The sequence below is a fragment of the Melanerpes formicivorus genome, unplaced genomic scaffold, assembly GCF_026170545.1.
Source record: "Melanerpes formicivorus ecotype bairdi unplaced genomic scaffold, bMelFor1.0.p_v2 SCAF_8, whole genome shotgun sequence".
Lineage (NCBI taxonomy): Eukaryota > Metazoa > Chordata > Aves > Piciformes > Picidae > Melanerpes > Melanerpes formicivorus.
The window spans coordinates 6,259,842-6,271,535 of NW_027142360.1; the positions used below are offsets into that span (position 1 = coordinate 6,259,842).

At 43.0% G+C, this 11,694-nt stretch overlaps 1 protein-coding gene across 1 annotated transcript; it reads right to left on the reverse strand.

Annotated features, from left to right (window-relative positions):
* Positions 1-1,464: 1,464 nt before the first annotated feature.
* RERGL (RERG like) lies at positions 1,465-10,209 on the reverse strand. The gene is made up of 5 exons (XM_068141891.1): positions 10,145-10,209; positions 9,945-10,001; positions 7,106-7,179; positions 4,197-4,345; positions 1,465-2,429 (listed from the first exon to the last, which is right to left on the reverse strand). Exons 1-5 carry the CDS (start codon positions 10,194-10,196, stop codon positions 2,147-2,149), a joined length of 615 nt encoding a protein of 204 aa, XP_067997992.1. The 5' UTR covers positions 10,197-10,209; the 3' UTR covers positions 1,465-2,146.
* Positions 10,210-11,694: the final 1,485 nt, after the last annotated feature.

The following is an 11,694-nucleotide window of genomic DNA, read 5'->3' on the forward strand; positions in this document are numbered from 1 at the left end:
AGGTCTCTTCCAACCTGCTTAATTCTATTCTATTTGCTTAGATATCTTGACAAATTTTTAAAGGGTAAAGAGCCTCTTCAGACAGAGGCTCTCTTTTGTGCAAGTGTCTGATTCCCAGACTGACTTTTTCTAGTTTGAATTCCAGATATGCATGGTGCTCCACTTGTAAAAAAAAAAAACCCAAAACAAATGTCTGTAGCTTTATATCACAGTAAGAAGAAAAGGGGTGGGGGGATGGGGGGGGCGTGTGGAAAGGAGCATTAATACATCCATCTTACATCCAGTTTATTTCATACCATGTCAATAAATAGAGATTACAAATTCTTGAATCTGGCAGTGCTAGAGCTGGTGAGGTACAACTACCTGACACACTGACAGTCCATTAGTAGTTCTGGAATTCTGTGTGTACTGGAAAGCTGAAGTGTGTACACTGAAGCCTTCAACTTCAGCCTCATAGATACTGACAACATGGTTAAACACGCTACTCTTGATAGGGCAGAACAGCACCTGCATAGAAATAAAGCAACACTGTGCTTGTAAACACTGAGAGCTATATTCCAATACTTGTAGTTGTAAAGCAAGTGAAATAAACAGCATTCTCCCCTTAAAACAAAACAAAAAAAGGAGGTTATCTTTGGTCAATGCTTATTAAAATGTGCTTTTGTTTTATCTGACAACAGTAACACCAAGATTATACAGGATTTAGCTTAAGAGGGCAGACATTTGAAACTCAGTATTTTACTGGGACTGATAAAGTTATCATAATATTTTCAATGCAGGTAAAATTTCAGAGTAGCAGTGGGCTTCAACTCAGTAACTGTAAAAACTGAATCCCAGCTGTCTCCTGGAATGGGTAGGAGGCAGTAATTAATCTTCAGAACAATTCTCTTCCCTTCCATTTCTGTATAAGCACAGCACTTATGAACACACTGGCTAAGCCCTTGTTTAGCTGTTGACAGCAAGAGCTCTGAATGTCAATTGACAATATATTTAGTCCCATCTGATGTTTAATATCCACATTTGAACAGTGTAGCTAACATATTCCTTAATGCTCTCACAAGTGGCATTTCAGTATGGTAGCTGTAAAGATATTGGTCCTTAGGAAAAACACTCTGTGCAAGTTTGGAGCACAAGTCTTACTAGCAGGATGACCTTTAAATCCTGCCAGACATCTCAAAGAGCTTGTGCTTTTTACCAGTCCACATGCTTTTCAAGCTCCCACTCCCATCTAAAACTGAACAGGCACATCCACCTTACAGGTAAAGAAATTTTGTTACAGCCCATGAAAACTGCTCCAGGAAAAGGATCAGCCCAAGATGTTACCCTGGCCTTATGCTGGCCACAGCCATAATGTCATTTCATTGAACAATTACCTTGTCAAAACAGACCAATGCCCACTAACACTTCACTGACATTTCAGTTCCAACCCTTCTCAACCCTCTCTCTACTTTCTTTCATCACTCAGGGGGGGAAAAAAAAAAGACACTGAAAGGAGACAATACTACTTTATCTGCTTCCCTACTTCTGGTACCTTTGCAAAGCAGCTTTGCAGGTAAATACCTTTTGTTGATTTGGTATCTAGCCATTTAATTCATATGAATTTCAGCAGATGCTAGGCATCTGGAGGTGGACAAGGAACTCAGCCATCCTCCCCTCAGTTAAATTCATTACCACATGAAGCAGCAGTATTTTGCTTTTCTTTAGTGCAAAGGTTCTTGAATAAAGATACTGCTCAGAACTCCGAGGATTTGGATCAGCTAGGCTGAGTTTATTGCAAATAACTGTTTATGCTCCAGTCACACCTAGAAGCTCTATCCACGATCATATTAGTGTTATATAAATACAGACTAAAACTCCCTTCTGAAGAACTTGCCAGATAAAGGGTGAGAGGAGCAGCTTAAAGTTTAAGTGTCATAGCCTTAACATAGCTGATCTGTAGTAGAACTGGAAAGAGAAGATCTTCTAGATCCAGACCTTGTCCACTTGACCACACTATATTCTGCTTTTGGATACTGTCTTCTCCTACGGACACTGACCTTAGGAGGAAATGGACTGATTCCCAAGGAGCTGCCTGTGCTCCATTACTTCAGCTTGTTCCTACTACCAGTATAACCATCTTAATTTTTTTAATTTCCCTTTTTTTTTTTTACACAGATTTCCTTCTTTTTCCAAACACATTGTTGATTAACTTGGCCATCGACTTTGATCCACTTAGGCGTCTCTTGTCCTTGACTTTGAAATTCGATGTGATATTCTTCAGGACTTTTGTGAACATTGTCACAACTTCTTGATAATGTTCTGCTGCAGACAGTTCACAGAATTGGCACTTGTTATCTTTTGCCAGCTTCTGTCCTTCATCCCAGCCAACTTCCCTCATGTGGCATAAATCCTGTTTATTGCCAACTAAAAATACTGACGACTCAATCATTCTGAAATCAAAAAGGTTCCAGTTAGACAAAAGATAGGTTAGAACGCCGTGCTGTACACACTGTGTATGAGAAGCTTGCATGGTCAGGATAACAAGCATTGCACAAAAAGCCCCCAAGAAACAGAAGAACAAACCAAGCCCCTAACAACCTTTTCAGGTGGAGTTAAGAGTTTTCCATTTGCCATAGTCAAACACCAAAGGATTTTCCAGACAAGATAATCTCTACTGACAAGTTTTCATTTTGGTTCCTCAACTCAGCGAATTCATCAACGTTTCATTCACTGCAGTTCTGATACTCTGCACTGCTACTCTGAGTATTTTGTCAGGTCCTAGACTTCATGAAGAAGCAAGCTGCTCATTAGCTCCATTTGCAGATAAGACAAGAGAATCAAAGTGGTGCACCAGTGGCAAAGTTCAGAAGAGAACACAGGGATCTAATTCCCAGCTTTTGCTAGAATTACTCTTTCCAAACAAACTTTATTTGAGAAAGGTCAGCAGTAAACCAGAAAAGTTTCTGCTTGCTTTTACTCTGCTTCTAATAATAAGGCACAAATACAGGCTGGGTGCAGAGAGGGTTGGTAGTAGCTCTGAAGAAAGAAACTTGGGGGCATTGATTGATTGCGAAGCTCAGCATGAGCCAGCAGTGCGCTCACGCAGCACAGAAACCAAATCACATCCTAGGCTGCATCCAGATGAGTATGGCCAGCAGGTCAAGAGAGTTGATTCTTCCCCTTTATTCTGCTCTTGTGAGACCCCAACTGAAACACTGTGGCCAGTTCTGGTGTCCCCATCATAAGAAGGGCACAGAGCTGTTGGAGTGAGTCCAGAGGGCCACAAAGATGATCCAAGGGCTGGAGCACCTCTGCTACAAGAATAGGCTAAGGGAGCTGGAGCTGTTCACCCTGGACAAGACTCCAGGGAGACCTTATAGCTGCTTTCCAATACCTGAGGAGATCCTACAGAAAAGCTAGAGAGGGACTTTACATAAGGGCGTCTAGCAACAGGACAAGAGGGAATGGTTTTAAGCTGAGGGAGAGTAGGTTTAGACTGGATCTTAGGAAGAAGTTCATCAGTACAAGGGTGGTGGGACTCTGACAGAGGCTGCCCAGAGAGGCTGTGGAAGTCTCCTTCCCTGTGGTGCTCAAGGCCAGGCTGGATGAGGCCCTGAGAAGCCCATAGTGGGGAGGGTGGAGCAGATCTCTAGGGTGCCTTCCAACCTAAGCCATTCTATGATTCTGTTGTTTTGTTGCCATTTATTTAGATGACTGATGCAGGAACCCACACCACATGTACTCAGACCTGTAATTTTGGTGATTCTTTATGAAAGAAAGTAGTTTATTTCTTACCATATGGTCACCCATGTGCACAAATAATGTTAGGGTCACTGCTAAAAGCAGTTTCGGAGGCTTTCTTCAACCCCCACACTGGCATCTCAAATGGTAAGAGAGTGGGAGTGTAAAAGCACAAACTACCACAGCTATTTACCCATGTAACTCACAACAGATAGATTTCTGGCAATTATTTAAACAGTAGTGCTGTAAGAAGTAAGAACAAAAGTCCTGATGTGCTTGGCTTTGGATACAGTGAAACAGATTGCAATTTGCAACACAGTTTACCTTCAGGTACCTTACTGTCAGTATTGTTATGCCACTTGGATGCTGCTGAATTTTAATTGATGCTAGGATGCCTACAGCTCACAGAAGCGTTCCCAGCTTTTTTGTATGTCTGTCAAAGTGGGGGGAAGGAAATAAATAATAATGCCACTTACTTTTTACAAGCTCCTAGGTGAGACTCTCGGATCCTGTACAGCAGTGCTTTTGCAAATGCAAATGATGCTCTGTCACTGATGTCGTAAACAATAATAAATCCATCAGCCCAGTGGAGCTTGTCTGTGAGGGAGAGGTTCCCCTGCTGTGGCTGAAAGAAGTTCAAATTCACATGCAAAAAGAATGTTACTGTTGTCACTTCAGAGCATTTTCTCTGTCACTGTGCATGTGAAAACATTGTATCTTGTGTTGCAAAAAAGCTATTAATAGGTGCAGGTGCTGCCACTGAATTCAAGTGAATCCCGCTCCAAGTGTCTAATAAATAACCATCACTACAGAAGGCATTTTGGATCACTGACTAATTCATTATGGAAAGTTTACACTTTTAAGCAGTAAAATTGCATAACCTGTACAACCATTGCTTATGCTGAATATTCTGCAGTTACCAGAGAATGAAACATACAGGAGTGATCAATATTTGTGCAGTTTCTGGTGATAGCTCTGTTTTACTTCTTTCTAATATTTTGACTACACTAGGCTTGATTATTTCCTTTTATTTTCTTTCTTGATTATTTTCTTTCTTTCTTCGTTTGTTCTATTGCTTCTTTGCATTGTTCATGTCTAGAGAAAGCTTGAGGAAAAAAAATATCTCCTTTCAAAAAATATCTCCTTTCAATCTGCAGCTGACTTTAATAAAGCCAGTGACAAATCACTCAAGTCATAATGAGGTTACACCAATCACTGAGTCCCTTCACCCCAATAAACTGTCACACCTATGATTTCTAGAAAGCAACAGCTGCAAGTTGTCCAATTAAGCTAAGTAATATGCAATTTAAAAAGCTATTTTGAATTGGTTGATTCCTGCAGATGACTTGGTAGCAGCCAGGAAGACCATTGATCCACAATAAGTTAAAATACTTTTGCTCCATAGAAAACCTATCAGGAAGAGAAGTTTGAGGACTAAGTTGTGCCCTCACTAGTTTAGCATTTTTGCAGTTTGCAAAAGACCATCTCCACTGACATCCCACCCTAGCTGCCTTGATTTGCAGAGTATCAGGGCAGCATCTGTAAGCATCACAGACAGCTGGACTGGGAAGGTTGTAACTTCCCATGAGGAATGGTAACTGAATGCTGTCAGTGAAAGGGGATTCATGAAAAAGCCAAGATGAAATAAGTTTCCAGAACTACTGGAATAGGCTGCCTAGGGATGTGGTTGAGGCCTTGTCCCTGGAAACATTCAACATCAGACTTGATGTGGCCCTAGGCAGCGTGACCTAGTTGGAGGTGTTGCTGCTCACTGCAGGGATGTTGGACAAGATGACCTTTGAGGGTCCCTTCCAACCAAATGCAGTCTGTGAATCTGTAAACTGCCTGAAGACTTCAGAACTTCTAATACAACAGCTTTTTTAATGCTGTGGTGACTACGCAGCAGGTTTAGGGAAAGGGACAGTGACCTGGGCATGCCACAGCTGTTTCCCACAGATGAAGGGCCAGTGAGCTTTGCAGAACATAGATCCAGCTACTAGAGGGAAAACTAAGAGAGCAGAAAGATTTCAGGAAGCAAAACCAAAATGACAACTCTTCCTTCTCCAGTCTGGCCTCCTCTTGGGACATGCTTTTTCTCCCCAGCTCCCATGGGATACAGGACCTCTGTATCTCATCCATCTCTTTCCAAAATCACCACTCCTTTTAGACAAAAGGCAGTACCACCACCACTCATTACCTACTCCTCTGCAAGCACTAAAAAGCAGCAGCAGCATACAGCTAAAGTTAGGCCTTGTTCCTATGGAAGCACTGGTACTAGACAGCTCAGAGTGCTAGCAAGAGGAATTTCCCTCAACAGAGCTGATCTCTGCTCTCACTAAAAGCAAAATGGTGCCCAAACTGTAACAACTAAAGCCCGAACTTATCTAATCTGCTTTTCCCTAGCTAGCTGCCCCCAGCAATGTTTCAAGTATCTTAAAGAATTGTTCACAAGTCATAGAATTTAATATGGCACTAAGTGAAAGCTGTGGATAGGCTTAGGAAAGTAGTCTGAGAGGGATGGAAGCAAGTCCACAGAACAGTAGTTTCTAACAGATTGTATGGGAGGGGAGGAGTCCTTAGTGCTATATGGCACAGTGGCTATTTCAGGATCCCCATTGCTCTGGGACAAGCATTTCATTCCTTGTCTCTAGGAAGATTGATCTGCTGGGTGGTTCATTTCTAGGTTGAGTTTTACAGTCTTTAAATTTAAGTATAGATCAGACATTTTCACTTCAGCATTAGCATTCACTGCCCTAATCAGTGCCCAAAAGGGGAGCTTGTGACCTAATGCAATTAGACAGATGAATGCAGGTCTACATATGTAACACAGTACCTAAATATCTCTATTCCTGTAACAGCAAGAAAGAAATTAATACAAAAAATCTTTATTCCAAAGTGGTTTATTGTGATCAAAGTTCAGCTGTCAACATGTACAAGCCTGCATTATGGCTTTCCTTGGATCTGTTCTGTGAATGAGAGTCTGACTTCCAGGCCTGCCTACTTTGAACATTTCTGCAGACATTTAATAAACTGCTTGCTTTACATACTGAACTTCATACATTTAGGGTATTTGACAAAAGTGCATACAGTCCTATAACTTATATCCACAGTTACCTATACAAGGCAGAAGTGGGAAAAGTTATTTCTTAGTAATACTCCAACATGCGAAAGCATTTACAGAAGATGTAAGCAACGAAGGGCTTCTTCCATGAAATGGAAAAGTACTCTGCAGGTCTGAGCAACAGCAACCATAACATTTCAGTCTTTTTAAAAAGCCCCAGTAAGCACAAATTCCAAAGACAAAAAGTTTGTAACTCCCAGAATCTTTTTACCATTACACACTTAGAATGAAAGAGAGCCTTTCCTTGCCCACTAAAATTCTTACCTGTGAACAAGGGTCATAAATTTCCAGGTGTATCTGCCTCCCATCCAGGCACAGATGTTTAGTGTAGATGCATTCTAAAAAATAGATGGTATCCAAAGAAAAACAGCATTAGTGATAGGAGATGGAAGTGAAAAGGTGGCTAATATAAGATTTAGTACTAGTGAGGGTTTCTTGAGTTTGTTTTTTGTTTGCTTGTGTTTTGATTTGTTTGAGGTAGAAAGGAGGCCATGTATTTTTGGTTCTGTTGTGGCTTCCTGGGGCTTTTTTGTTGTGGTGTTTTTAGGGGGGTTTGTTTGTTATTGAGGGTTTTGTTTGTGAGTTGTTTTGGAGTGCTTGTTTGTTTCTGTTGATTTTCTTTTTCCTTTTTCAAGACACACTATAAAAACTTGAGTTGCTCAAGCCCTTAAGTCAGCCAGCACCATTTCACTGTGGCGTCCCCACTGAAGTGTTGGTGCAATTAATAGAATAGAATAGACCAGGTTGGAAGAGACCTTCAAGATCATCGCGTCCAAAGCATCATTCAACACCATCTAATCAACTAAGCCATGCAACCAAGCACCCTATCAAGTCTCCTCCTAAACAATTCCAATGATGGTGACTCCACTACCTCCCCAGGCAGCCCATTCCATTGGGCAATCACTCTCTCTATGAAGAATTTCTTCCTAACATTCAGTCTTGAGACTGTGTCCTCTTCTTTTACACCTGAGTTTCCTTCTTCCAAAACAAAGGTGAAGGGGATGCCCAATGCTCAGAATCAGCTCAGTGCTGATGACTACTCATTTTGATACAAGACCAAGGTTCAGTCTGTGTGCAAGTTTTGGTTCTGCACTAAAGTCATCATTTTTAAATAATGTTTATTTACAATGAAACCTGGTACTTTAGTTCTTATAACAGATAGATAGTGGAGGTCTGATCACAAAACTAACCAATAGTATTATATATATAGGATTATATTCTTAGACTAAATCCCAATATATTTATGTAGCATCAATTCTCAGATTTAGGGTTGCTAGAGCTGGTGGAGAGTCCTAAGAACTCTACTGCAGAAAGACCAGCACCAGAACAAGAGGAACGAGTTTAGGCTTGAGGTGAGGAGAAAGTTCTTCACAGAAAGAGTTGTTGGCCATTGGAATGTGGGAGGTGGTGGAGTCACCATCCCTGGAGGTGATCAAAAAGGGATTGGATGTGGCGCTTGAAGTCATGGTTTAGTTAATCATGAGGTGTTGGGTGACAGGTTGGACTTGATGATCTCTGAGGTCTTTTCCAACCTTATTGATTCTATTCTATTTCAAGCAGCAGGTTGCTTGTTCTAAGTAAGTGTAAACATCTTGTGTTCATTACACTCGTTATCAACAGGCTATCTACAGTGTAATTTCTCAGAGTTACTGAACTATAGAAACAAGAACTAGTGTTGACACTACAGAAAACACACAAACTGTAATAAGGGCATATGCAGAATTCATGATCTCTGTAACTCAGCATCTTCAGTTCAGTACCATGTTCCTCTTAACTAAACTTATCTTCCAACAAACATTGTTCTGGAGATTTGACAAGCCTGTACTGAGATTTTCAGGAGGCTCAGAACATAAAAACTTGTTTTTAATTGCAGGTGGCTTAGAAAACACATGGAGCACAGAGCATACCATGTAACTCATGTGACAGCTGAGAACTATATAAGCCATGTAGGACACAAATTCTTTTTAGTCACTATTTGTACAGTGGAAAGTACTAGCAGAGCATTTTTGTACCTCTTTAACTTTACTTTCAGCATAAGTTAATTTTTATATATTCAATGCAATTCAGCTTAGCTCCTTTTTATTTATACATCGTGGAAAGCTACCCTGAGTTTTATACAAAAGTTTTTTAAAGAGCCTTTCTTTCACTTTATCAGGGAAAGTGATGTAGATGACATCTCTGTTCGTTGTGAAGTTCTGGAACTTCTCATTCCTTGTTAGCTGGAGTGACACACTTCAGAGGGTGTTTGTGTACCAGTTAAATAGTGCTTCTACCCAGAATGTGAAAGTTCAAGTCCTGCTCTGCCATATTCCAAGATCTCAAAAGTGTCCTAAGGATCAACATGTTTGTTCTGGCATGAATAAGAAATTCTGTCCTCAGCATGGTGAGGCTTTCCTCAAACCTATCAAGTCAGTGCATTCCTGCAAAAGCAGGGGGCTTTGCATTATGCTTTAACCAGCAGCACCCAGGAACTAATCTGTTTTACTTCTCCTACAGAGACAAGGAGTAAGTATTCCATAAAAGAAGTGAGTTGTGTTGGGGTTTGCTTCCCCCACCCCCCACTCTATTTCTTTACCCACTTCTTTATCTTTCTCTGATGGAGTTAACTATAACCACAGAATCATAGAATTGTCAGGGTTGGAAGCGACCTCAAGGACCATTTAGCTACACCCCCTCCTTCCCACCACCCCCGCCATGGGCTTCGCACATGCAATCTGCCCATGCTTTTCCGTTATCTTTCTTTCCTATGACTCCTTAGTCGCTTCGAGATGCGCACTCGGGCAGCACCCGTGCCTGGGTGTGCTGCTGGAGTTTTGTGTGATCTCCCCATAGAGAGCTGCCTTGCCTATTCCCATTCAAAGCTTGTTACTAAACCTCACCGATAAGCAAGAGAAAACATGAATCTCTCGGAAAGGCTCTCTCAAAGTGCACTTCTCTCCCATAACACGTTCCAATATATGCTTGAAGAGACGCGTTTTGCGTTGCCCGTGCAGTCCGCCCAGCCCCGAGGAAGCCCCAGAGGGCGACAGATAGCCCCGGCCCCGCGGCAGCCATGCTCCCGTCGCCCCCTCCCCAGAGCCCAGCGGCGGGCCGCAAAGCTCACCGGCGTTGGATGCGTACTCCCCGATGAAGCGCCTGGTCAGGTACCGCACCGCCAGCGCTGAAGGAGGGAAACAGACGCCAGATTTATTGAGGTCCCACCGGCCGTCTCGCCGCCAGCCCCGCGTCCCCTTCCCCACCAAACCCGGAGAAAAGTCATCGCGGGATCTATAGTGCCGATGCCACCCCCTTTCCTCTCCTTACCCGACTTGCCGGCTCCGGTACCACCTAGCACTGCCAGCTTTACTTCGGCCATGCCGCCCCCGGGCCCCGCCCCACCGCCTGCATTTCTTTATAAGCGGCTGTGGCCAAGGCTCGGCCCCTCCAGCATCACCGCCCAGCAGCCCGCCCTCTCTCTGCCCCTGCTGGGAGCTCTCCCCGCCCCGACAGTGAGGCCGGTAGGTACAGATACCTGCTTTCCACGCTCTCTGACAAGCGCCCTCCTTCTCGTCTCCGCCTTCTTTCTCCTTATCCCATCCGTTCCCCGCCCTCCTTCTTCTTTTCCTTCTTCCCTTTACTGCGCCGTCCTGTGCCCCTATGCACAAACTTTCTGCTGGCGGTCTCCCGGGCGCCTTTGCGTCTCAGCGAGGCTGGCTGGCGGATCCCTCGCCGCTGCCTCCTCTTCGCTCCCAGCCCCGGGCCCCGCAGAGCGCCAGGCCATTGGAAAGGAGGAGGAAACGGGGGAAAAATGGGACGAACCCCCCCCTAAGGGAACAGACCTTCCTCAGCTGAGCATGTTTGTTTACTTTTGCTGTAATTTGTTTGTGGATTATCATCCGTTTTCACCAGGAATGTGAAAGTGAAGAAACTAAACTATGCCTCTTTTTTCCACTTGGCCTTTTTTTAAAAAAAACTATTATTATTATTTATTTTAAACGCTTCTATAATAAGTTGCTTAAAGTGGTTTATGCTTTTCTGATGTGCCCTGCCCCAAGTTTCAAAAGTCATCACCTGCTAAACTTCTGGTGCCACAAAAATTCAGTGGGAGTGTCTTCTTATGTCTCCTAATGTTTTTTGTTGAATTTCAGTTTAAAATTACATAGATGGCACTTAGCTGGAGCTTCCAACACTCCTCTGAAGCAGAAACTGCATGACGTGGAAGGTGAGACACCTTCTAGGAGTTAAACCAGCAGCAAAACCACTCCGTGTCTAGTGTATGGTGCTTGTTGGGTTTTTTTTGTTATGAGGCTCCTCAAGTACTCTCTAAAGGCTCTGAAAGTGCATAAAATACTTGGTTGAATAGGTTTAGTTAGTCCACTGGGGAACAGGAGACTACTCTACTCTTCTATATATACCCTGCTCATGTTTAGAATAGAATAAACCAGGTTGGAAGAGACCTTCAAGATCATCGTGTCCAACCTATCACCCAACACCACCTAATCAACTAAACCATAGCACCAAGCACCCCATCAAGTCTCCTCCTAGACACCTCCAATGATGGTGACTCCACCACCTCCCTGGGCAGCCCATTCCAATGGGCAATCACTCTCTCTGTAGAACTTCCTCCTAACCTCCAGCCTAAACCTCCCCTGGTGCAGCTTGAGACTGTGTCCTCTTGTTCTGGTGCTGGTTGCCTGGGAGAAGAGACCAACCTCTGCCTGTCTACAACCTCCCTTAAGGTAGTTGTAGAGAGGAATAAGGTCACCCCTGAGTCTCCTTCAGGCTAAGCAAGCTTTATTTGGTTTGCTTTATTTGGTTTATATAGCTTGAATATATTTATTCTAATAGTTTCACACTTCTGATGAAACTTGTGC

Excerpts from the sequence above, each read along its gene's own strand:
- RERGL (XM_068141891.1), bottom strand. The coding sequence starts at position 10,196 with ATGGCCGAAGTAAAGCTGGCAGTGCTAGGTGGTACCGGAGCCGGCAAG. Across the intron at positions 7,180-9,944 it reads GGAGTACGCATCCAACGCCG|AATGCATCTACACTAAACAT; the intron begins GTGAGCTTTGCG and ends TCTATTTTTTAG. Across the intron at positions 2,430-4,196 it reads CACCTAGGAGCTTGTAAAAA|AATGATTGAGTCGTCAGTAT; the intron begins GTAAGTGGCATT and ends TTTTGATTTCAG.